The sequence below is a fragment of the Peromyscus californicus genome, unplaced genomic scaffold (genome assembly GCF_007827085.1).
Source record: "Peromyscus californicus insignis strain IS unplaced genomic scaffold, ASM782708v3 Scaffold_9__1_contigs__length_137607984, whole genome shotgun sequence".
NCBI classification, from domain to species: Eukaryota; Metazoa; Chordata; class Mammalia; order Rodentia; family Cricetidae; genus Peromyscus; species Peromyscus californicus.
In genome coordinates this window covers 64,345,658-64,371,238 of record NW_026294617.1, presented here as the reverse complement: position 1 = coordinate 64,371,238, position 25,581 = coordinate 64,345,658, and the positions used below count along the sequence as shown (strand labels likewise).

At 38.7% G+C, this 25,581-nt stretch overlaps 1 protein-coding gene across 5 annotated transcripts in view; it reads right to left on the bottom strand.

Annotated features, from left to right (window-relative positions):
• The window catches only part of Fbxw7 (F-box and WD repeat domain containing 7), a 178,461-nt gene that overhangs the window by 100,117 nt on the left and 52,763 nt on the right, over nucleotides 1-25,581 (bottom strand). For 2 of the 5 annotated variants that reach the window (XM_052732307.1, XM_052732306.1), the window contains 3 exons: nucleotides 23,943-23,990; nucleotides 23,755-23,818; nucleotides 21,924-21,975 (listed from right to left, as the gene is read on the bottom strand). In XM_052732307.1, the coding sequence (XP_052588267.1) occupies nucleotides 21,924-21,968 (45 nt within the window). In that variant the 5' untranslated portion in view covers nucleotides 21,969-21,975; nucleotides 23,755-23,818; nucleotides 23,943-23,990. The remainder of the gene's footprint in view (nucleotides 1-21,923; nucleotides 21,976-23,754; nucleotides 23,819-23,942; nucleotides 23,991-25,581) is intronic. The other 3 variants (XM_052732311.1, XM_052732310.1, XM_052732308.1) reach the window with 2 other exon arrangements.

Sequence of the window (25,581 nt, the reverse complement as noted above, 5' to 3'; positions counted from 1 at the left end):
AAGCTCATTGCCTAGTATAAACAAGTTTGGATATGCAATCTAAATTTTTATAAGATGGTTTAAAACTTAATAGAAGTCAGGCATTTTGCAACATCAAACCCACGAATTCCAATTCTTGAATTTGCAGAACATAAAAGGACATAATGACCTCTATAAAGCCATATGACCTCTTTCATACTCCTACTATGCATATCCTCTAGCATCCCAGGAACAGGGCTGTGACGTAAATGACTGCAGACGATGGGAATAAATCTCAATTCTAGAAATACTTCCTCCTTCTACCAGAAAACAAGCCAAGGAAAGGAAAATATTCATTTTTGTTGCTGTATTTTTATCAAAACTATAATATAATGATTGTTTTAAGAACGACAAAAGAGAATTAACTGCATAATAACCAGATTAACTTTGTATTAATTTACAAACTGTCATGAAAGAAAACTCATACAGTTGACACATGACAAGAGGATAAAGCAAGCAACTCTGTATGCTGCGTTTAGACAGGGAGAAATGGCACGTTTTTAGAGTAAACATGAACTTGCCAGATCTAAGTACTACAGCTTAGCTAGGAGAACATTTTCCTTCCTGTGCTCTAGGAAGGAGCAAGCAGGTGTGAGCGGAAGTGCTGACACAGCCTCCAGTGCAGCAGCAGCCTGTACTCTCCAGTGCAAGTCTGACTCGAGGAGGAATTCAGATTAAAAGCTTCCTGCCAATCTATCATCACCATCACCACTACCATGATAAAAGCAGAAAAGAGTACGACCACATGAAACATTTACCAACTAAGGAAAAGCCTTGAATTAAGAGAATCTGCTTGCCTGAGTAGACACAGGTATGTATGTTTACTATTCCACGTCTGAACCTACAGCTAAGTTTTGGCTTCATTTTTCTCCATAACTAAGGATGGGAATAGAGTGGTCTTTGAATCAGAGTTCTGCCACACACACAAAAATGTTTGCTGAGTACAAGCTATATTCCAAGCATTGCACTGTTTTGTGTAAACTGTTTCAATATTCAAAAGAACCCTATTAATAAGCAGTACAAAATATAACCAAACCTCACTCAAATGAAGTTTGCCTAGATCATAAGCATTTGCTAATCTTGGTAGAGAACTCAGGTCTGTTCCCAGCTCCCACACACAGCTCACAAATTTGCCTAACTACAAATCTCCTTTATTCTATCTACTACCTTGAAATGATTATGTCTGAATTAACATGTACACGATGTGAAATATACAATAATCCTAACAAAAAGGTGAGATAATCCATATACGCTAAAGCTATGCAAACTAATTTTTAAATACACTTATCTTTATTTTATGTGCCTGTTTCTCTGCATGTATGTACATGTATACCATGAATGTATCTGGTCCCCTGGAACTTGTTACAGATAATTATGAAATGTCATATAGGTACCAGAAACAGAACCTGATCACCTGCAAAAGCAGCAAGTGCTCCTAACTCTGAGCCTTGCCCTCAGCCCATATACGAGTGAATTTTAAAGGGTGAGCTATATTCCATCATCTACTTCCCTCTCACATGGGAGAAAAGCTTAACACTTACTAATAATACAGAAGAAACATAGAATGTATATAGATCTATGTTATTACATGAAGAACCAATGACAAAGCATGGGACTAGAAAATACAGTTTATCTCTATGAAACATTTCTGTAGTGTGAATCAGTTAATGCATTCATCACTGAGGGATAAAGTCAGTACAATGTTAAAGTCACTTAAGTCCACCGTATTTTTCACTAATGTTATCAACACCTATCTCAGGGTTTCTATTGCTGTGATAAAACACCATGACCATGATAAAAGCATCTTGGAGTGCAACGAGTTTATTTCAGCTTACAGTTCCACATCACAGGTCAGCACTGAGGGAAATCAGGGCAGGTGCTCAAACCAAGTAGGAACCAACCTAAAGGCAGGAGCTGATGCAGAGGCCATGGAAGAGTGCTGCTTACTGGCTTGCTCTCTATGACTTTCTTAGCCAAACCCTGCCACATCAATCAAGAAAATGCCCTAAAGACTTACCTAAAAATCAGTCCTATAGAAGCAAAGATTCCTTCTTCCCAGATGACTACAGCTTATGTCAAGTGGATATAAAAATTAGCCAACACCATCAGAAGAAAGTTTTCTCACTAAAAGGGCATTATCAATATATAATAACATTAAGAATGAAACTGAGGGGCCCAAGAGGCACTTGCTGCTGCGCTTGATGACCTGAGTTCACTGTCCATGAACATGGAAAAGAAAAGAACGATAGGAGAACCGACTCCTGTAAATGCACCATGGCATGCATGCACTCAAACACACATAAATATTCACTAAACAAACAAACAAATAAATGGTCTAAAATAAAAAATCTACAGAAAAGGACAACTACAGGCTGGCTAATGGCTTCAACTACTAGGTTTTCCATAATAAACTCCATAGTAATGCTTTAGGTATGAGTAAAGACATGAAATGCTTCCTCCACATTTACTTTTACAGGGATGAGGCAATAATAAAAAAGACTATATCCTAGATATTTTTATTAATTTCAACAATTGTATCCCAAGTGTGTCCTAAATCTTAAGACTCAGAACTGACACTGGGTGGCCCTGTTTGCCTGGTGTTTTATTAGAACTGTTACTGGTTATTGGTGGTACAGAATTCAAGACTGCAGAAGCTTCTGAATGCCATATTCCTATTTTCAGAGCCTGATTTTGCAGAACTTCACTCTTCAGAGAAAGACAGATTGTTTATTATTTGTATACATGTGGAACATACGCATGCTTGTCTATGCATGGGTACTACAGGCGTGCTTGCACATGTATACACTTGGGGTCAATATCGGGTATCTTTCTCAATCTGTCTTTCCCTGCCTCCCTCCCTCCCTCCTCCCCCTTCCCTCCCTATATCTCTCTCTCCTTATTTATTTCGGTCTTTTTAAGACAAGGTCTCTATTAAGAAATTCTGGCTGCCTGAAACTCACTATGTAGACCAGGCTGGCCTTGAACTCACAGAAATCCACCCACCTCTGCCTCCCAAGTACTCACTAGAGACAGTATTTCTTACTGAGCCTACAACTTACTGATTTAGCTACACTGCTTGGCCAGCAAGCCCCAGGGATCCTATCTCCATCCCTCTAGTCCTGGGATTACAGGCGTATACCACCAGGCCTTACTTTTTTACCTGGGTACTGGGGATCAAAACACAGGTACTCATGCTTATGGGGCAAGCACATTACCTACTGAGTGATCTCTGCAGCACCATATGTAACAGAACTGTTCGTGTTACAGCTTTCAAGGATGTCCAGAGCTATCAAGTGCTTTACTTAGATCCAGCTTTACTTCTTCAGGGTTTGCAACCATGGATGGGGTAAAGACCATCTACACTGAGAGGAAGTTTTATTCCTGCTGCACCTTCAATCATGTTCAGTCAGCCTCAAATAATGCCCATTTCAGCTTGTGGTATAAGAAACACTAATAGAGATGGTTACAATGAAATATTCAGAAAAATAAAATAAAATAAAATAAAAATTAGAAATGCAGATTGTAATTATAATGCTTGGTCCTTTATGCCAAGTTAACCTTAAATTCTGGTGTATGATGTCCATTTTTAAAAAACAAAATCTGAGTCAGTTATTTTATAGTAATGTCATGACAAAGATGCCATCCACTAAAATGCTATGTTCCTCTAGGAGTCATCGTTTTAGCCTTTTGTAGAGCAAAATTGAAATTATTTTCTTCATGAAAATCCAAAATTAACAAGGAGAAAGAGGTGTGCATCATCTCTTTTGTTTTTAACTAAGCTGAACAACAATAAATTTGACTTCAGCATTTAAATCTGTTGATAATATATACTTAACACTTTCAATGATTCATAACTTAATTTTGACAATACAAATTATTAAAACTTGAATCATTAAGTTCTTCAAATGTACCATTTGTGATGCTGTGAACTATGGAACCACTTAAGCAAGGACTAAGAGAGAAAGCATGTGTAGTGCTTTAGGGTACAGGAGGAGTGGAGTGGCACCTTTAACGAAGAAGTCCATCAACTTAGTGAACACACGTGATCAACTGTTTCCACCCCACCCTCCTGCCCCAAATCACATCCTTCCCAATGTACAGATAATAATATCCTTGGCACTTAGTCACTGATACCAGTTTTGGTTTTTCTGTCAATGTAAGCTCTCTGTTCTAACATTCGGGATTGGCTTCTGGCTTGGGGATTAAGGTCAATAATAACTACTCCAAAACTTCATTTTTCTCTCTTCATTTCCCGAATTTACTTCACTGGATTTCAAAAAGCTTCACTACGAGGCAAGTCTCTTCTCTATAAGAATTTTATTTTTGTAGTTGTTGTTGTTGAGAGCTCACTGTATGGCCCTGTGTAATCCTGGAACTGTGCTACACAGACCAACTGGCCTTAAACTCAGACATCCACCTGTGTTTGCTTCCTAAATGCTGGGATTAATGGCATGTGGCATACCACATCTGGGCTCTGTAAAAAAATTTAATATGAAACAAACAAATACCTTTCTTACTGAAAAATAAATACAAGCAGTAATTAGGAGCAATTTCCACTACTGATAAAACACTAATAAGTAAGGATCAAAACTACAATCTACACAGAATAAAATGCTTGTAAGTGACTAGAACTCAGCCTGCTAAACTACCATTACTCCTGAGATGACTAGCATTGTCAGGATGGGTACTCGTCAATGCAGGTGATGTGCCAATCTCAACACTTACCTTTTTATTTAACTCCTTCCTTTTCCCTGTGCCTTCCCTTGACATTTCCAAACTAATGACATCAGTTCTTTTGAACATCTTCCCCACTCCAGAAACTAGACCCACTAGCCATTCCCTCCTGCATAAAGGCCAACTCCTTAACCTCGCTCAGTCCTCCTGTGAACATGCACAAGTCTAACATCGACTCTTAAATGTCAACACAAAACCAAGAGAAATGAGTGAAGTCTCACAAAGAAAAAATCTGTACCAATTCAATTGCTCAGGTTTAATTCTTGTTTCAACTTTTCTTTTCAATTTATTCGTAATAAAACTCAAATCATAGAATGAAAATTTTAAAAAGCAAAAGTCAGTAATAAAGTCTGCAGTGAACAGAAAGTGTACTGCCTTGACTTCCGATCTCTGAATAACTAAGGACTTTGCAGCTGCTCCTCACACATGTTAAAGGCGCTCTTTGGGTGGCTGGCCCACGCAGAAGCAACCACTACAGACCTTTGTTCCTAGGCTTATTTCTCTTTTTAAAATGAAGACTGTTGCTTACACATTTAATGTTTAGGTTTATTTTTGTATTGTTTTTAGACAGGGCTCCACTAGGTAGCCAGGCTAATCCTCCAGACTAGAATTTCAGGCAGATGCTACCATATCCAGATGTCTTTAGAAAGTTAACACTGGTTTTTAGTCAATCTTAATCATCTATTTTAGAATAAAGAATAAATGAATAAATTATAAGAAGTCCTCCTTAAGAATTCAGACATTTGTCCCCTAAAGATATGACTAAAGAATATCCAAAACATTTCCAGTCTCAGGTCCTAAAAAATGCCACTTTCTAGACTGCTCCTAACTCACGCCCATGGAAGCCAATTACCAATTACTCTTGCCAAGTTCTGCATGATATATGCGTAGTTATCTTAGATAGAGGGAACTTAATGTAATATCCAGAGTAGCCATTTGAATTGAACACTACCACCACTACCACCTTCCCCCAAAAATACCACCACTACCAACAAACAAACAAAAACTAGTAACTTCTCAAGCTAAAAGTGCAATCTGTGGCTTTGGACTCAGTCCACTACTACAACCTGTTACTCCTGTTCAAACACGCTTTTCCCATCACCACTGCCCAATTCGTGGATCACCTCAGCAGCACTAGCCCCTTCCCTTTGGGTACTCATCCTGTAATGCTGCTGCTTTCGGCCTCCCTGTCCTGCATGCCCTCCTCCGGCTAGCCACCCCGCTCTCACATCAGCTGCCACCAACATGGCTGAGTCTTAAAGCTCAACAAGATAAACCATCCATGGGAGGCAAGGGCGCTGCTTCCAGGAAAGATTCCTAGAACTTGTGGAAAAGTCAAATCAGTGGCTCCTTCTCCACTGCTCTCTCTTCTGAGATGGCTCTGTCAAAGCCATTAAAGCAGGCCTAACAACCTCAAGCTCCAATGGACATCTAACCTGTGCTCTCCGGTGTCGGCTTTCCTAACAGTAACAGGCCCACCGACCTCCAACCTCCACACAGCAATTTTTGCCTGGTCTGTTCCAGTATTTGCAATGGTCTGTCTGCACAGGAATTGAACTATTATCCAGCTACCAGTAAGTGACAAGAACAGCACAGGAATCGTCCTCATCAGCAGGCATCTAACAATGGCTGACTAAAAATGGAAATTGTTCATTATGTAATTTGAATAAGGAAGCCTTATATTACAAGCTTCCCTTGTTCCCCACATTCTGAACGCTACAATTTCAGATGGAATTAACTAAGACAATATTGAGGATAAGAATGTGGGCCCTGAAGTTATGTAATACTGAGGTAAAACCCTACCCACCAATTAGTGTGATCTCATCGAGTCTGCAAGTCTCGAGGGCTCATAAATTCTAAAGTGAGGCTTCTATCCAATGAATGTTTTAGGTAATGATGAAAACAGATAAAATGTACAAAATGCCCAGGGCCTAGCACAGGGCAGAGCACGGCATGGCACACACTCCTCTTACTAAACTGCAATTTTTACATTAAATAACTAGAACATACTTGGGTGAGGAGAAAACTCCCTTCAGGAGATTTACCGAGTCAAGGTTTACCAGAAGTTTTACTCCTTCTTAAACATGCTCCTGAAACACACAATTATCAGGTATAGGTGATTGCTCATTCTATCTCAACACCATTAACAACGCAAAGCATGATTTTACAAATCTGATTCTTTACAAAAATCAATTAAGAAAAGGAAAACTTGTAGACAACATACAGAACAAGTTATATATGAGAGCATGTTCTCAGTATCAATGTTTCTCAAAAGACACAAAAAGTTCTTTAAAAAAGAACCCAGGGCTGAGAGACAGCTCAGTGGTTAAGAGCATATACTGCTTTTGCAAAGGACCTGAGTTCAATGGCCAGCATTCAAATGAAGCAGTTCAGAGGGTGTGATCCAACACTCTCTTCTGGCCTCTGTAGGCACCACACATATGCACCAGATACCCACTCATACACAGAAATCATTTTTTTACACAACAGATTCCTGTATCCCATTACACAGCATCTGCCAATGGTTACTAATATACTGTGTGTGTGTGTGTGTATATACATGGGTGTGGCCTACTGTGTGTGTCGACACACCTGTAAATGCGTGCATGTGCAACTGGAGGGAGGTCAGAGAACAACCTGGGCTGTTGCTTCTCCTCAGGCACAGCTCATCTTGTTTTTAACACAGGGTCTCTCACTGAAACCTGAGGCTTGCCAATCAGACCTGAGTAGCTAGCCAGCAAATCCCAGGAGCCCTGTCTTTGCCTCCCCAGTGCTGGGATCTACAACCTGGCCTTTACGTGGGCACCAGGCATCAATCTCAGGTCCATAAGCTTACGCACCAAGCACATGACAGACTGAGCTATGTCCCCAGCCCTAATTTTTACTTCCCCTCCTTTCTGAGTGGTACAGATCCAAGTGACCCCTGAAGCACCACTCCAAAAGAGGACACACAACAGTATGATATGCTTCCAAGATGAATTAACCACATACATGTGACTGCTCAATAAGAGGCCAGCATGTCACTTCCTTCTTATGCAAGACATAAATATTAAATGAGAGTATCTTTAGACATTTGCTTCAATCTCTGCAGTTATGGTTTAATTGAAAGGTAAAATTCTTGAAATATATAAGAAAATATTGTGTCTTACTGCAACATTTCTTATCATAAAGAAAGTATTTTAAAGTAGAGCTTCAACCTTGGTTATACTATTTCCTAGTTGTCTAATCTTTAGGAAAGTTACAAGACCTTAGTAAGCTCAGTCTCCTTGTCTTAAAAATATTGGCTGGCCGGTGGCAAGGGTAGACAGATCTCTGTGAATTCGAGGCCAGTCTGGTCTACAGAGCAAGCTCCAGGACAGTCAAAGCTACACAGAGAAACCCTGTCTTGAAACATACACCTGCCAAAAAAAAAAAAAATTTAGAGTACTCATCTCACAAATGAAATGACTGACACAGAAGTCCTTACTACAGCAGCCTGGTCCAAAAGAGAAGTTCAAGAAAAAATGTGAGTCCGGTATTACATCACCACCCCTGGAAAAGCACTAATTCATCCAACCTACCCTACTGGTTGCCTAAGCAACAAAGGAGCCTCCACACAACTTACATACCCAGCACACATGCCAGAGCACTAGAAACAACAGTACCTTTCCAAGGATCACTAAAAACTATCATGTTAAATACTAAACAAAAGACCTAACATTATCATCATTAGAGTGCTTAGGAAAACAAAAACAAAAAAACAGTGCCAGAATTGAACCCCAGGTCTGGTCTTTTAATTGCAATTATAAATCATGGGACAAATATCCTATTTAGAGAATATTAGGTATCAAAAAGATAAAACAGCACTCTTAACAAAAAGAAAAAGACATGAATAGGGAAATGAGGTATCAACACTGCCTACAAATTCATTCTTTTAAATTCCAAATTCCTTCCACTTAACTCCAATTTCCACAGCTTCAAGCCCCAGTACTATAGGTACCTCTCAATGACAGGATAAACTGTTTCTTTTTTCTTGAGTATTTTAAGGGACCTTAAAGTGTTCATAAATATGTAACTTGACCAAGATCATCAAATTAGTCAGACAAAATCCAGGTCTTAAATGCTTGATCTGGGACTCTTTAGAAAAGGCTGCTCAACTGGGTCTAGAACTTCATAAGATACAGCTCCCCTTTAACTTTATTTTTTAATAATTTATTTAACTTCATTTTATGAGCATTGGTATGAAGGTATCAGGTCCCCTGGAACTGGAGTTACAGACAGTTGTGAGCTGCCATGTGGGTGCTGGGAATTGAACCCAGGTCCTCTAGAAGAACAACAATCAGTGCTCTTAACCACTGAGTCACCTCTCCAGCCCTTCCCATTTTATTTTAAACGAAGCACTATCGCACTGCAGAATAGTAACAGTACCCTGTACCTTTCACAATGATTTTAAGCAAGCAGTCACACATTGGCACTTATTTCTCTTCAGGAATGCTCAATCAACTATACAAAGCTGGGGGAGGGGGCTTTAATGTACAATACTACAGTAAAACATTTGATTGATTTGCTGCTGGTACATCATTTAACATTTTCAATAAATATTGAATTCAGACATGCCCTGGAGCAAATCTCAAATGGTAATAACATCCTCATGTACATATTACCAACATACACAGAGGGATTTCTGTTGTTGGCAGGAGGAGGTGGAGAATAGTTATCTAAGGAAGACTACAAACCCAATGTTGATACTGCATCACCTATAATTAATTACCTTCTTAAAGTGTGACTATTAATATTTTCACCTTCTAAGAAACACTAAGGCTTCAAACAGTAAGTACTAGGCCCTGGGCCTATCAAAAAGGAAAAGTCCCCACATGGTGTTTGGATAGCATATGCAATGGTAGTACTATGCTTCATTCTGCAACAGCAAACTCTGAATACTATTTATTTTACGTGTTGTGAAATGCAGTAGGGAGAACAGCAGGAACACATCTAAGGAATGACAGGGAAGTCATTATTCCTCTGTGTGTGTGTGTGTGTGTGTGGTTCTGTACAAAACACTGTATTATACTAAATAGAATGGCAGTACTGCTGGCAAGGGGGGCGGGGGTGTTTTTTCACTAATGCAAAGCCCCAAGCAGGAGCTTGTTGTAGTAAGACCTCAGCAGCCAGGGTATCAGCACAGAGCTCACATCCCTACAATAGCAGGTGCATTCTAAGAATGAGTTTGTATGCCTATATTTGTAACCAATTATTTGCTCTAAAGGCATAGGAAGCCAAAAAATTATTCATATATAGTCATTTTGTAAATTTTGGATATTAAATAATATTGGATATCAAGTTTATTAATTTGCTTTATCCCTAAACATTACAATAGCCCTAATATTAATTTACTGTATACTTAAACATTACAATAGCCCTTACTGCTTTTCTTGATATTCCTAAGAAATGATACAGTTCAGACTTCCTAAATAAACCACTGAGAAATCAAAACACCAAAAATAGACACAAAACAAAGTTTCTAGTAACTCTATGGGTCAATAATTTCCTGTAGTCCTGATACTGTCATACAGCTAGAGTTGGAACCTGATGAGATTCCAGGTGTTAAGGATGTTTTACGTCCTTCAGAAGCTCATGTTTTAGACATGTGTTCTCATGTCACTACCACAGTAAGTTGATGCTGAGTTCAGAAGTGGAGAGAGAAGACTGTGGTTTATTGTATTTAAGGCCAGGCACACTGATAGACTTTTTACAAACTGGTTGGTGAAAAAGAAAACCATAATCTCTAAGATTTCACAGGGGCACTCAAGTAAAACTGACAGCAAAGAAAACAAACAAGAGAAGCCTACTACTCTTCTGATTTTTTAAAATAAATGTTGCTACTACTGCTGCTGTGGGTGGCCAGCAGTCTCGAAGCAACTCCAGGCTGCAATCACAACATCCATTAGAGTGCTCCAGAGTCAGAGCAAGCAAGTGGTTTTCAGTGCCGCTGGTAAATCACCTGATCCTATTACAAAATCAATTACTGCAGTACATTTCCACTGCCACAATCTGATGATGACAAAATGATATTGGATAGCTACTGCAAGGTCAAGAAAACTGCTAAGAACATCTTAATTGGTCTTTTATGTTTAATCATTTGGTCCTACTGATAATGCAGGCATTTTAACTGTATATTTTTATTTGAAATAAATCTATGTAGTTACCTTTGGTTGCCTGGGACATTCGATGGAAAATCTCTGCAACTGGTCTGATGTATGGCTACCAGGGAACAGATCGGAGCAGCAAGACGAACGACACAACCTCTTCATTAAAAAAGAAATAATGATGCAGCCACAGCCACACATTGACTTGATCATTAAAAGAGAATTTGACTTAAAAAAATCACAACTAGTAAGGTCCCATATAGACTAAAACTAGCTAACTGACTCATTCTGCAGCTCTCTGGCTGAAAGAAACACTGCTAAAAAAATGAATTAAAAACAACTGAAAAATCAAGTTCACAACAACAGAAGATAACAGCCACAAACTCATCACCAAGAAAATCTGTGAGAAGCATCAGGTCTCCTGCTACTACACAAAAATGTAAAGTGCTTTAATATTCCAACGTGTTTATATTAAAGCTCAAGAACTTAGCAAAGGAGCAAACTCCAGACACCCCGAAACATACCAACCACTCTTTCTGCCTTCCATCAGTTTGGATCTGTTTGCCTACACCTTCCGCTCAGCCTATCCAACCTGTTCCCTCTGTAAATTTCAACAGCCAACCGGAAAGAGCCCCACCCCTCGCTGTCCCCGCACACTGTTCAAGAAAGACTCCGACTCAGAACTGCTGCAGCACTGCTCAGGGAAACAACAGGAGCGAATAAGTGGACAGGCTTCTAGCTCACCAGTCAGAACTGATGACCTAGGACTCTACACTTCAAGAAGCCTGCCAAACACTCACAGTAAGCATGCTCACTCACTTTACTTCTCTACTACAGATTTATTTACAGTACTATTCTCGATCTTACTAGTCAACCTCAAATTCAATGGGAAAACAGAAAACATAGGCCTAAATCCTTTTTCTTTTAAATAAAATTTAGATAGTAGCTAGTACAAATCTTTGAATAGTGGTGGGAGAGGGCAGGAGGGTGGCTGAGTACAATGTACAAAGTAAAAAATTCCCTTTGAATACTGTACTCAGACCTGAGAGGTAATGCAAATAAAATTCTACTGCAAAACAATTCAGTACAGAAAATGATGAAATAAATGAGCAGCAAGGTGAGCCATGCAATCCCTGCTATCGTGGATGTTCAGTTTAACTGTTTAAGAGGATGTGACTATGTACATCAGTACAGTAATAACTAAAAGCCACCAAGAACCTCTCCTCACACTGCATCTTCTCCCTTGGTCATTTGCATTTCAGTAGACAGAGAAATTTGAGAACCTAAAAACCTCTTTGAAAATATAAGCAAACAGTATTAAAGATGTTAGTCATTCCCTAATTCCCTAATATGTTTATACTTAAAACATTCTACCTTTCCTGATAACATATAGTTACTTGCATCTGGTAATTATAACTCTTTCTAAATTCCCAGAATAAGAGAATCACATTAATACAAATACGTTAGTCTTCTTAAATAATCATATTCAAAATAACTTAATGAACAGATACAAATGTCAATTCTTTTTAATACATCTTTAAAAAAAAAGGAAAGTGAAAATAACAAAATGCCTTCCATTACAAGATTCTATGTCCTGTGGCATTGAAAAGCTCTGTATTTGTGTATGTCTCATGCTCAATTCCTCCCCTGCTTTAGAGCTATCAAGAGCCAGTACTGTTCCTGCCTTCACCTCGCACTGTCCTTTTGATATCATGTTATATATACTTCAATCAGTTTTTCCAGAACACCTATGAGCAGGCATGCACTGCACAGGATGGGGGGACAAAAGCCCAACCTTCTATAAATAAAAGCTATAGAAAGAAAGAAGCAAAATAATTCAGCAACCTCCTACTCGCCTGCTGAAGGCACTGTATGCTGAACAGAATTTAAATTCAGATGCAATTGAGCTGTCCTGCCCTGAAATCTACCTTCCTGTGCAGATGCTACACCAGTCAGTACATGGAAATACAAAGGACTACCAGCCTAAGTTCTAAAATGATTGAACAACAGAACTTGGAAAATCTAGCTCTAGCCATGCTGCCACCTTTTGAAATGCACATCAAAGACATTAGGGGAAAAGGTCTCAACTGCTGTTCATGAGCTTCTCTAGCAAATAGGGGAGGTAGGGGAGCAAAAAGAGGTAATGAAAAAATTAATGCATCGTGCTAGGGTAAGAACAGGCACCAAGCATTAACACTTGACATAATTTACACTGCCAATAAATATACAATATGCTCAGAAGAAGTACATCATCATGTGTAAAAATAAAGCAAGTATCAATTTAAAGTCCCCAGCACATGTAAGCTGCTCTCAATGAAAGCAAGGCATCTGACGAGCCCTCAGCATTACTACTAATTCTAAACAAAGCCTAAAATAAGATCCAAAAGCATAAAATGCTTCTGAAACATCCAGCCATGAAATGCTTCATCAGCCTCATTTCCCCTACCACCCCCAATATCCCTTGGCTCTTAAATTAGTTCTAACAAAAATAGAATGTAAGCAATAATGGTCATTTTCATTATTTATCATTTTTCTTCCTTGTCAGCTAATTCAATGTACTATTGATCCTTAGGTTGCATACAGACAGAACTTGAAGACTAACCAACAGAAATAAACATTTTTAAAATGTCAAAAAAAAAGTATAATTTTGTTCTGGGAAAAGACAGTGAATATTTAATCAAATCTACCTACAGGCCTGTTTACAGGGACCATTACATATTAATATTTGATCATGAGCAAATTAAAAGTATGATTTTTTTTTTCTCTCTAGTACTAGGGATGAAACTCAGGGCTTTAAGCATGGTAAACAAGTGATCTACTGCTGTGGAATAATCCTTTTGTACACTGTGAAGATTTGTCACTTGAATTGGTTTAATAAGAAGATGACTGGCCAATGGCTGAACAGGATAAAGTTAGGCAGAAAAGCCAAACTGAGAATGATGACAAGAAGGGCGGAGTCAGGGGAGACATCAGCCAAACACCCAGCAGGATGTGTAGAAAATGAGGTGACAAGCCATGAGCCACGTGACAAAGCATAGATAAGAAATATGGGTTAATTTAAAGGTAAGAGTTGGCTAGTAACAAGCCTGAGCTATCGTATTTATAATTCATATTAAGTCTCTGTGTTGAGTATTTGGTAGCGCTGCTGAAACAGGAAAACTCCGCCTACAATCTACCATTGTCTTAGTTACTGCTCTACAGCAGTGAGGTGACTGATACCATGATCAAGGCAACTTTTAGAAGAAAGAATTTAATTGGGAGTTTGCTTACAGTTTCAGATGGTGAGTTCATGACCACCATGATGTGGACTATGGCAGTAGCTGACAGCTTACAACTCATCAGCAGGTTGGAGACAGAGACACTAGGCCAGGTCAGAGTCCACCCCGCAGTGATACATCTCCTCCAACAAGACCACACCTCCTAATCCTTCCCTAAACAGTTTCACCTACTACGGACCAAGTATTCAAATATATGAACCACTACAGGCCATTCTCATTCAAACTATCACAACCACTAAGCCACATTCCCAGTCCTCATGATTACTTCCATAAAGTTAACCAGTTTCCTTCTTAATTATAAATAACTCAATGTCAAAATTTTACTTTAAAAAGTTAAATACTGCATGTATGCATACTGAATTAATTTTCAATTCTTGAGAAAACAAGAGGATCCATCTGTTTAGTAGTAGCCTTAAATGTTTGCCTAGCATGCACAAGGCCCTGGATTAGATCTCCAGCTCCATCTATCCACCCACCATCCATCCACAGAAACCTACAAACACAACTCTGCAATAGGATATTCTTCTCAATTAGCACATATTTATCTGTAATTAATGCCCTCTGCTGGCCTCCATGGACACCAAACATATATGTGGTACAAAGACATACATGCTGGCAAAACAATCATACAAATAAAATAAAATAAATCTTAAAAATGAAAATAAAGAAGAACATATTATGGCTAGTCTCCAGTCACCATGGCATAGGCATGAAGTCCTGGAGAGTGGAGAGGCTGAGCAGGAGAATTGCTTCCGTGTAAGTTGGAAACCAGAATGAGATTCTGTCTTAAAAACCAGGTAACATTTAGAAGACAACCGGGAAGAGTATGGCACAATAACTTAGAGGAATTTCCTTTGTTAGAACTATGGTGAATTTTTGACGTATCAAGGTTTTACAGTAAAAATTGGTGGGTGACTTAGTATCTAAATCTGTACATATTAGCCTACATTTTCCCCCCACAGGGTTGAGGTTCCCATAAGCCCCATAAGATTAACTTTCAAAAACATTCTCTTTGGTTCTATCCTTGACTGAACTTCAAGTCCTTGGTCTTCTAGAACTAATTCTCGTTCACTCAATGACTCAAGTATTTATTAGCATCTAATGTGCTAGGCAAGTAAGAGTAACAAAGACATTCAAAAAGAAATAGAAATCCCTTCCACCAGCATTAAACTTATATTCCAGGATCAGAGACAAAACTAAGTTTAAAAAAAAAAAAAAAAAAAAGTAACAAGCAAAATAATTACTGTAATAAATGGTGACCCGCACCAAGAAGAAAAATACAGGAGAAAAGATTAAATGGTTTGCAAAAGCCTCATGACTACAACAAAAATCTAAGTAAAACTTGTATAATATTTCAGAACACTTTTAAATGTCAAGAAAGGAGGAGCAGTACAAACAAGACAGTCAGCAGGAAACAGAATGGACATTCCAAATGAAAAGTTTCCAATATGCAGAAGAAAGAGTGGGTTTACAGATTCATATTTAGTACAACTATATTCAACTTAAAATACTGCCAATATTGCTTTGTCTTTTTTCTTTCTTGCAGGTATTCCCAATTCCTACATGCACTACACATACACACACATTCACTCATACCACCCTCCCCCCACCACACACACACACACACACACACACACACACACACACACACACACAATTTCACAAATGCCTCTCATGTTCACTGAATCACCACACGATATCATCACATCAACTGTATTTCCATAACAATTAACACCAGTCAATATCCAAATTTTCCATGTTGTCTCATAAATGTCTTTTATAGTTAACAAGTTCTAAGCAGAAAGAGTAGCACTCTGTTGCCCCTACCTTCTTCCATCATTCTCATTCCAAGAAGTTCTCCAGGCGCCTGGATTCCCCTGCCACTGTCCAGCAGAAACACTTACATTGTGCAGTGTCTGTTTTTCACTGTATCCCCAGCCTTGTTACCCACACTCGCATATTAACTTAACTACAAACAACTTTTAGCAATGAGTGTTCTAAATTCAACTAATAAAGAAACGCTAACAATATAACTGGCACACATGGGAATTCTGGCCCCAGAGAAACAAGCAGCAACTGAAGTTTGCTAGTGATTCCTAAACAGCTGTTGAAAGGCTGAGCATGGTGCAGTAACCCTGAAGCGACAGAAGAGGGAACTATAATATTTAGAAATTCCATACTAAGTACATTTTACTACATTTTACTTTAAATTTAAACACTAAATTTCGACTTAGTGATGGTCAAAAGCACAATTATTATTATTACATATGCTTCCATCAGAAAATAAGCAAACAAGACCCCACTGTAGAACAAAGTCCTTTTAAAAGGTAGGTAAAAGCTGAATGTGTGGATATTTATAATTCAAATGTACTAATCAGCCATTATCAAATGTTATCACTTAAAATGATTCAAAAAACAATGTACTTCTACTTTCCAAGTAACTTTCTTCAATAAATAAGCTTATCTAAATGGACTGATGTATTTTGCTAAATACCTGTTTTCATCATAAATTCAATTTTTAACTTTTAAACAAGGAAGTTCTGAATTTTGAGTTAAATTTTTACATATCCATGTGTTCAAAAAGAAGTCTCAGCCGGGCGGTGGTGGCGCACACCTTTAATCCCAGCACTCGGGAGGCAGAGGCAGGCGGATCTCTGTGAGTTCGAGGTCAGCCTGGTCTACAGAGCAAGATCCAGGAAAAGGCGCAAAGCTACACAGAGAAACCCTGTCTCAAAAAACCAAAAAAAAAAAAAAAAAAAAAGTCTCAAAGTAGCAGGGCAGTGGTGGTGCACGCCTTTAATCCCAGCACTCAGGAGTGAGCACCTGTGAGTTCAGGGCCAGCCTGGTCTACAGAGTGAGTTCCAGGACAGCCAGAGTTTCACAGAGAAATCTTGTCTCGAAAAGCAAAACTCCTAACCATGTACAGGGTTAGGGAAACAGATCAGTGAGAGAGCTTGCCCGGTATATGCAAATCCTCGGGTTTCACCCCCAGCCCTAAAAGATGTTTGCTCCAAGCAATATGGTATTTTATGAAAATATAAACTTAGAGACTGAGGAGATGGCTAGGCAGGCGAAATGCTTGCTGGGCAAGCATGAGGACCTGACCAGATCCCCAGGTAAAAAGGTTTGCATGCAACTGCAATCCTACCACTGAGGAGGCCGAAGCAGGAAGATGCAGGGTTCACTGGCCAGCCAGTCTAACCCACCGGGAAATTCTACATTCAGTGAGACCCTGTGTTGAAAAATAAAATGGACCATGAAAGAAAGTCGCTCAGCATCAGCCTCCACACGTGTACCCACGGGTGACTTCTACCAGCAGTACCTTTAACGCTCACGTTTCCATCAGCGATCTATGTATGACGATTTCACTGATTCCTTAAGAAAATTGGCTTTCTTTTCTTTGTATTTTATTTATTTATTTGTGTGAGAGCATGCATGTGCTTGTGCACATGTATGTTAGTATGGGCACATGCATATATGTGCCTACAGAGGCCCTGAGGGGGCATCAGATCTACTGGAGCTAATAGAGGTGCAGGGTTGGGACTGCCTAATGTGGGTGCAGGTAACTTAACCCGGGTCCTCTGCATGAGCAGCAAGAGTTCTTAATCGGTCTACCATCTCTCTAGCCCCAATTCCAGCTTTTTTTTTTTTTTAAACCAAGGTCCTTTATGTCCTTCTGAGGCCTCATCAAGCAAAACTTTTATATTTCACCTTATTCAAAGCAAGCTAGGTTTTCTCCATTCATGCTCTTCAAAATTCTATCACTTGTTATATATTCCCCAAGTTCTCCCACACACATCTAAAGGGATTTTTCTAATAGCAGCACTCCATGAATGGGTACCAAGGTCTGCATCAGCTTCTGTGGCTACATAACAAACTCACTGGCAGAAGTAAGTTTATTAACTCAAAGTTCTTGAAATCACACATTCAAAACTAGTTTTACTGAGCTAAATCCAAAGTGCTTGCAGGCCAAATTAATTTGTTCTCCTTTGCTTTTACAGCCCGCAGAATGCTTACTGAATTCCCCAGATTACTGGCCCCTTTCTTCTTCAAAGCACAGTACCACTTGTGCATCTTTCTCTAATCTCTTCCTCTTTCCTAGCCTCTTCATTTCAACATTCTTTTTTTTTTTTTTGGTTTTTCGAGACAGGGTTTCTCTGTGTAGCTTTGCGCCTTTCCTGGAACTCGCTTTGGAGACCAGGCTGGCCTCGAACTCACAGAGATCCGCCTGGCTCTGCCTCCCGAGTGCTGGGATTAAAGGCGTGCGCCACCACCGCCCGGCCATTTCAACATTCTTAATCACATATACAGAGTTCCTTCAGTACAAGGCACAACAGCTTTTAAAAATTAAGATGCAGACACAGTTGGGGGGGGGCATTATTCAGTCTTCCAAAATACAATACAAAACAACAAAATATAAAAAGTCAGACATGGTGGCACATGCTAAACTGACAATACAGCCCTCCAGAGTCTAGGGCAGTAGATCCGATGCAAATCTGAGGCCAGCTTGGTCTATGTAAGAATTATGGGATAGCCAGGGTATATACAGAGATGCTAAAAGAATTTCTAAAATAAAAGGTATGAAATGTAAAAGCAAAAATATAAAATGGTCTTTGAATAAAAGACTTTTGAAAATCAATCACACACTGAGAAGAGTCAGCAAATAGCTGTCTAAGCAGCTCGTGTCAAGAATACACAGGGCTCTTGACAGCTGAGTCAGTCAGTCTAACAATGCTGGAAGAAAAGGAACCGGGGACTGGGGGACTGCTGCTTACTTAGTACAGAGTTTCTGGTACGAGTAAGAGCAAAGTTCTGGATATAAGTAGTGATAGGTACACAGCAGTGTGAATGTAATTAATGTAACTGAACTGCCTACCTGAAATAGTTAGAACGGCAGGTTTATGTTATAAAATTTTCACATTTTAAGAAGTGAAAATGTGCTACTAAGAATCCTGAACAGAAATTAAAATTGAAACAGATTTCATATAATAAAGAATATCATTTAACAACAATTTGTGATATTATTAAAAACAGTCTGGTGTATCACTTCTCAGATATTTAACAAGAAACACATTCAAATAAACAAAAGTACAATAAAGATCCCCAACAACAATCAACAAAATCAAAATTTAATCAAAAAGAAACAGCACAATTTGATAAACGTTTTCATGAAGACATTATTTAGTCAACAATATAGTATTATAGATTGTTGTTTTTATTTTTACAGTAAGGAAAAAGCATGCAGCTTTTTTATAATTAGAAAAATGACAGTATTACATATTTGCTAGCATTGATGTGAATTCTTTCACTAGGTGGCTATTTCCTTCAAACTGATGGATTTCCTTTCGAGTTACTTCTGTGGTCAGATAACAGAAAACCCCAGTGCTTCTCTCTCTAAACATGTCTTTGTTTTACTTCAAATGTAACAGTCACAGAATTCATATGCGACAGCTTTCCCTTTCAGCTCTCTGAATGACGACTCCTCATCTTCTAGCCAACACTGTTTCTCAGAAGTTCTTTTTCTGTTATTGCTTTCAAGATTTTCTCTGTATTGGTGGCAACTGAGCAGCTCGAGCACTTACGTGACTAAGTGTAGATTCTTTGATGGTGGTTCTGCCTGAGCTTCTTGGTTTGCGGCTGACACTTCCCACTGAACAGGATCACCAGCCATTATTTCTCCTCCCGTGACTACACACAACCAGCTTTCTTTGACCAGGTCTTCCTCTCTACTCGGTCTCTGTTCTTTATCCTCCCCATCCTTCCAGTTGATGGCTTTTATTACTCTGAGTTAACTGACTCGCCTCATTGCTCAACAGTTGTTTTGCTTATTTAATTAGCTCTCCTTCCAGATAGCCCTAAACTCTCTCCTGCTTCTTTACAGTATCTCTGCTGATGTTCTCTGTGCTCTATCTATTCACTCTGCAGTATTTTTCAATCCTTTGAACACAGGATTACTTGTTTTTTCTGATGATACCTCAGAGTTATTTTAAAATCTTTAGTCATTATCTAGTCTTCTCATAGTTAGTTTCCACTTGTTAATTTACTTATCTGAAAATGGGTCATATCTACTTTCCATACGTATCTAGTAATTTCTGGAGGAAAACAGACAATATAAATAATAACAGCATATCTGGACTTTGCTATATTCTTTCAGAGGAACTTCTGGTTTTAGTGTTGTAGATGGGAACTCTAAACTGTTTCCTCTGCAGTGTGTGGCTACTACCTACTCAGTCCCCTCATCTCTGAGCCATCCTTCCTATTTCTCAGCCTGATGCCTGGGACGTTGCCCTGGCCCCTGAGTAGTTGACGGTGGCAGTGAAAGAGCTGGGTAGAGACTGTACTCGGATGGCTCCCATCCTCTGATGTTCTCTGGCCTCAAGGTTTCTTCCCAGCATCTCAGCTCTTCTGTCAGCCTGTGTTGTCTGCGATACTCTAGGAAAGCCACCCAGACCACATGACCAGTCAAAACATATTCAGTCAAAAAGAAACAAAGACATATCTCAAATGGATCCATTTTCTCTTGAGAACAGAAATCACAAGCAGGAATGTTAAACTGCCAAAATCCCAGTATTTGGGAAGCTGGGATATCCAAGACTCGCCAGGGATACAGAGCAAGACCCTGTCTCATCAGGCATAGGGGAAAGAACGCTCACACAACATAGAGTAATATAAACCAACCACACAAAACACTGACTAACATAAACCAACCACACCACACTGACTGACATAAACCAACCACACCACACTGACTAACATAAACCAACCACACCACACTGACATAAACCAACCACACAACACTGACTGACATAAACCAACCACACCACATTGACTGACAAAAACCAACCACACAACACTGACTGACATAAACCAACCACATACGAACAACATAGTCTTTGTAACAGAGTGAAACAGGAGGTTAACGGAAACAAACACCTGAGGAACTGAAACACAAATACAATAGTAACTGCTTCTGCTGAGCTCTGGCCATGAGATACAAGACATGTCAGTGTTCTGTATGGACTTGTGATGAAGCCTGTCACAGACTTTAACTATCAATAAGTACTTATTTTAAAATGAACTTGTAACTTTATACAAAATGCACAACAAAATGAATGCTGAGCTCTATCAAAATTAAAATCTTTCATTCTTCCAATGACATTTTTTAAAAGTAAAAAGATAATCCAAAGAATAGGAGAAAATATTTGCAACTCATATTTGATAAAGGTCTAGTAGTCACAATTTATAAAGACTACTCACAATTCAATATTAAAAGTATAATATAAGCTGAAAAATGAGTAAAGAACTTGAATAGCTCTTTCTTCAGAGACAACAAATGATCAGTAAGCACATGAAGTCACCCACAATGAAATACCCTTTCACACCAACTAGGAAGACTAAAATACAGGCATAAGTGTCCATGAGGATGCAGGAAAACTAGAACCTTTGTGTATTACTGTAAAATGCTACTTGAAGAGGTACACAAAGGACTAAGTATCAATCCTACCCCATTCACATATGCTCAAAAGAAATAAAAATAGACATCCACACAAACTTATACAAGAAAGCTCACAACACATACATTCCTACCAACCAAAAAAGTGGATCTATCAACCGATGAATGACTAAATAAAATGTGGCATACGAACGACTATTAATACGTCATAAAAACGAGTTAAATACTGATATGACACATACAATGCTGAAAATATTGTGCTAAGTGAATGAAGCCAGGCACAAAAGAACAAATATTGTGTGGTGCCATTTTTACCAATGTCCAAAACGGGCAAACTCTCACAAGCAGAAGCCCCGTCATTGATTGCCTAGAGAGAGAGACAAAGGGAAGAAGGGAAATGAAAGCAGCCTGAGCGTGAATGGCCGTGAGGAGTGTACACACTGAATATACTCAAGGATCACTAACAGTATACAAGGATGAGGTTTTCTGCTGTGTGAACTATAGGACAATAAAACTGCCACTAAATACATTTAAAATTCAATATTCACCATAAGCCAACAATGCTGACAGTTGGTTCTAACTCAAATTTAGGAAGGGTCAAACTACCCCTTTCTGTGTATACACTCCAGAATCAGTCACCACACTGTAAGGTAGTAAAAATCTCTATAGGTATCCTTGTTCTATCATATGCTCCTAAATTTGCTACAGATTACAAGTGAAGATCATAACTGCTGAGCATGTAAGCATTTGTTATAATTGCTATGGAAATATCCTCTGGTCAAATATTTACTATTTCAAATACAGTAAACAGTTTAGTACAAGAAAGGATTTTTGTTTTTCATTTCATATTTCTTTATGTATCTAGGGACTCTCCTTTAGCTAATGAAATAAACATTTTTGGTGATTACATTATTAAAACAACCATGAACTATATCATGGAATTTGATTATCAGATGTCTAAGCATTTTGTCTCATTCTGTAGAACACTTAATCACTTTAAAATTTTTCACTATTAAAAAGGAATGCATATAAAATGGTGTAACCACTATGGAAATTAGTACAGAGGCTCCTCAAAAAACTAAAAATAGAACTCCATATGATCCAGTTATCCCACTCCTGGGCATATATCCAAAAGAATCTAAGTCAGCATACCACAAAGTGTTACGTACATCAGCATTTATGGCAGCACTATTCATAACAGATGAATGAATGGACAAAGAAACTATAACACATACACATTATGGTGGTTGCCCCCTTCCACTTCCAGCTATAAAGATGAGTAAAACTATGGTAAGAAAATGGGTAGAAATGAGATCACCATGTTAATCGATGATTAAGCCAAATTCAGGGAAAAGAAACTAGGGTCTGTTTTATACGCAGAATATATACAATATGTGTGTGGGTGGATGCATGGGTGGATGGGTAAATGTAGAAGGTGGCTATCTAAGAGAAGGAACGGGCCTAGAAAAAGCAGGAACAAGAAACGGGCTGGGGAGATGGCGCGGTGACTCAGTGCTTGCTGTGCGAGCGTAAGAGCCAAAGTTTTGGTGCCCAGCACTCACATTAAAGCTGGGCAGGGTCACGTGGACCTCTAACTCCACCACTGGGGTGGGGACACAAAAGGACTGTCAGGGCTTGCTGGCCAGCCAGCCTGGCCAAAAGATGGTGAGTTAAAGTTTCAGTGAGACCCCGTGTTAAGAGGATAAGGTGCAAGGGTGATAAAGCCAGATACCTGACATCTTCCTCCGGCTTCAGCATGCATGCACACATACCTGTACTCACATGTACACATATATTTACCACACACACATACTATACACATAGATGGGGTCAGGGGGTGAAGAAACAGTCTGCCCTAGTGAAATGGTAACTTTTTAATTAGAGGTAACTACAAAAGTTTTCATTTTACTCTTAAAACAAAAAAATAAAAATAGTACAGATAGGAAAGAGCATAGATGCTAACCCACAGTAATAGTGTTTATGCTGACACAATGTAGTAAACAATATTTAATACATTAAGGAACAGTCAAGCAATGAATGGAATAATAATAATAACAACAACAATAATAAATATGTGTTATAGTATATAATCTTAGGTAGGAAAAGTCTTATTTAATTCATAAATTTACTATTCCTGCTTACTAACCTGATTTTCTAGACACAATGTGTAGAGGGATCACAAAAGATATAAAGAGAAGAAATTCTCGTACCTAGGTGAAAATGAAAACAAATACAATTCTTATTGCAATTTAACTTATTGTTGTCAGAGGTATTCAAATGGAATATGCATCAACTTAAGGACCATGCAAAAGGACAGGAAAAGCAAGTACTTACCAAGTATTTCGAGAGCCTTTTAAAAGTCTCCTTGACAGATGAGAGTTCCTAACAATAAAAAGAAAATAAAAATGACTCAATGTCAGTTAAACAGACTCTGCCTATAAACAAAACTTTCATGTTCTTAAAAAGAACTTGTATACATAACACATGGAGGAGCTAACAAACTACCAGAACACTGGCAAAGTTTACAATATTAAAATATTTTATCCACAGCAAAGTTATATATAAACTGGCAAATTGATTTTACTGTTTATAAAAGTCAGATTTAAGTCATCTTATTTAATAAAAACTATACTACAAATCATCTCTGTCAACTCCCAAGTTTAATCAGGTTCAAAGACTCAGGAATAAGAACTGACTAATTGCCAGGCACTTCACTCTGGACCTTAAAAAGCCTATATTTATCTTTTCCGTTGTTAATCACATCACTCATATTACTGACTAAGTCATCTGCTTAAACACAGCGGCTGCACTCAACTATCCAGTTCATGCTTTTAACCATCATTATAAACTGGATATGGGTTCCACCCTTTTGGGAAGTGGATACAAGAGGATCAAGAGTTCCATGTCAGGCCACACCGGAAGTTTTAGGCCAGCCTGGGCTAAAGATACCACCTCAAAAGAAAAGACACACATCTTTTATCACCACCACAAGACACGAATGTACTTCAGTATCAAGTAAAACTGCCTGCCTTTTAGTCAAGGGGGAAAACTTTTAAAATTCCTTTTACAGACTCACCAGATTTAACTAAGAACACAAACTGTTACCATCTAGAAAGTATACCACCAGTTATAAAAATAAAATGTTCCTTGGGCTGGCAGGATGGGTCGGCAGGTAAAGGCTCTAGGTCGTGTTCTATATGATGATCACAGCTCCATGCCCAGAACACACAAGAATGAAAAAGCCTAGCCTGCAAGTTGTCCTCTGCCCTCCACAAGTATGTACACAGCACACACCTGCATACACAACACACAGTGTAATTTTTTAGATTTCCTGAGTACATCATACCAATAGATTTTCTGTATCTAACTGTGCTAAAATCAAGAGCAATCAAATTAATAGCATCCAACCCCAGACTATAGGAAATGTAGAAAGACGGGCATATTAGAGACGTAAACAAAATTTAGGACAATAAAGTTTCTGTAAGATGACAAGAAATGGTTTAACTTTTTTAAGTAAGGCAAAGATTATTCTTAAATCGCACACAAGGGAAAATTGTTAAAATCATATATTATTTATAAAAAAAACTTCATGCAAACTATAGATTAGAGAACTCTAGCAAGGGACATGTGCAACTAAGATTCATATCCAAAACACATTTTGAAAAAAATTTCAAGTCATCAAGAAAATGACAACCAGGGCTGGAGAGATGGCTCTGTGGTTAGGGCACTTTGTGCTTTTCCAGCACCCACCCTTGAGACAGGGTCCCTCACTGAACCTGGCTGGAGCTTGCTGCTTTTTTGTCTAAGTTGGCTGGTCAGCAAGCCACAGCCATCCTTCTGTCTCCAACTGATCCTTGCCCCAAGCACTGGAGTCACAAGGGCACTCCTGGCTCACGCTTATGCCGCAAAGCACTCTCACTCACTGAGAGATCTCTACAGCTCCATTTGTGAATGGTGTCTTGGGGTGGGGGAA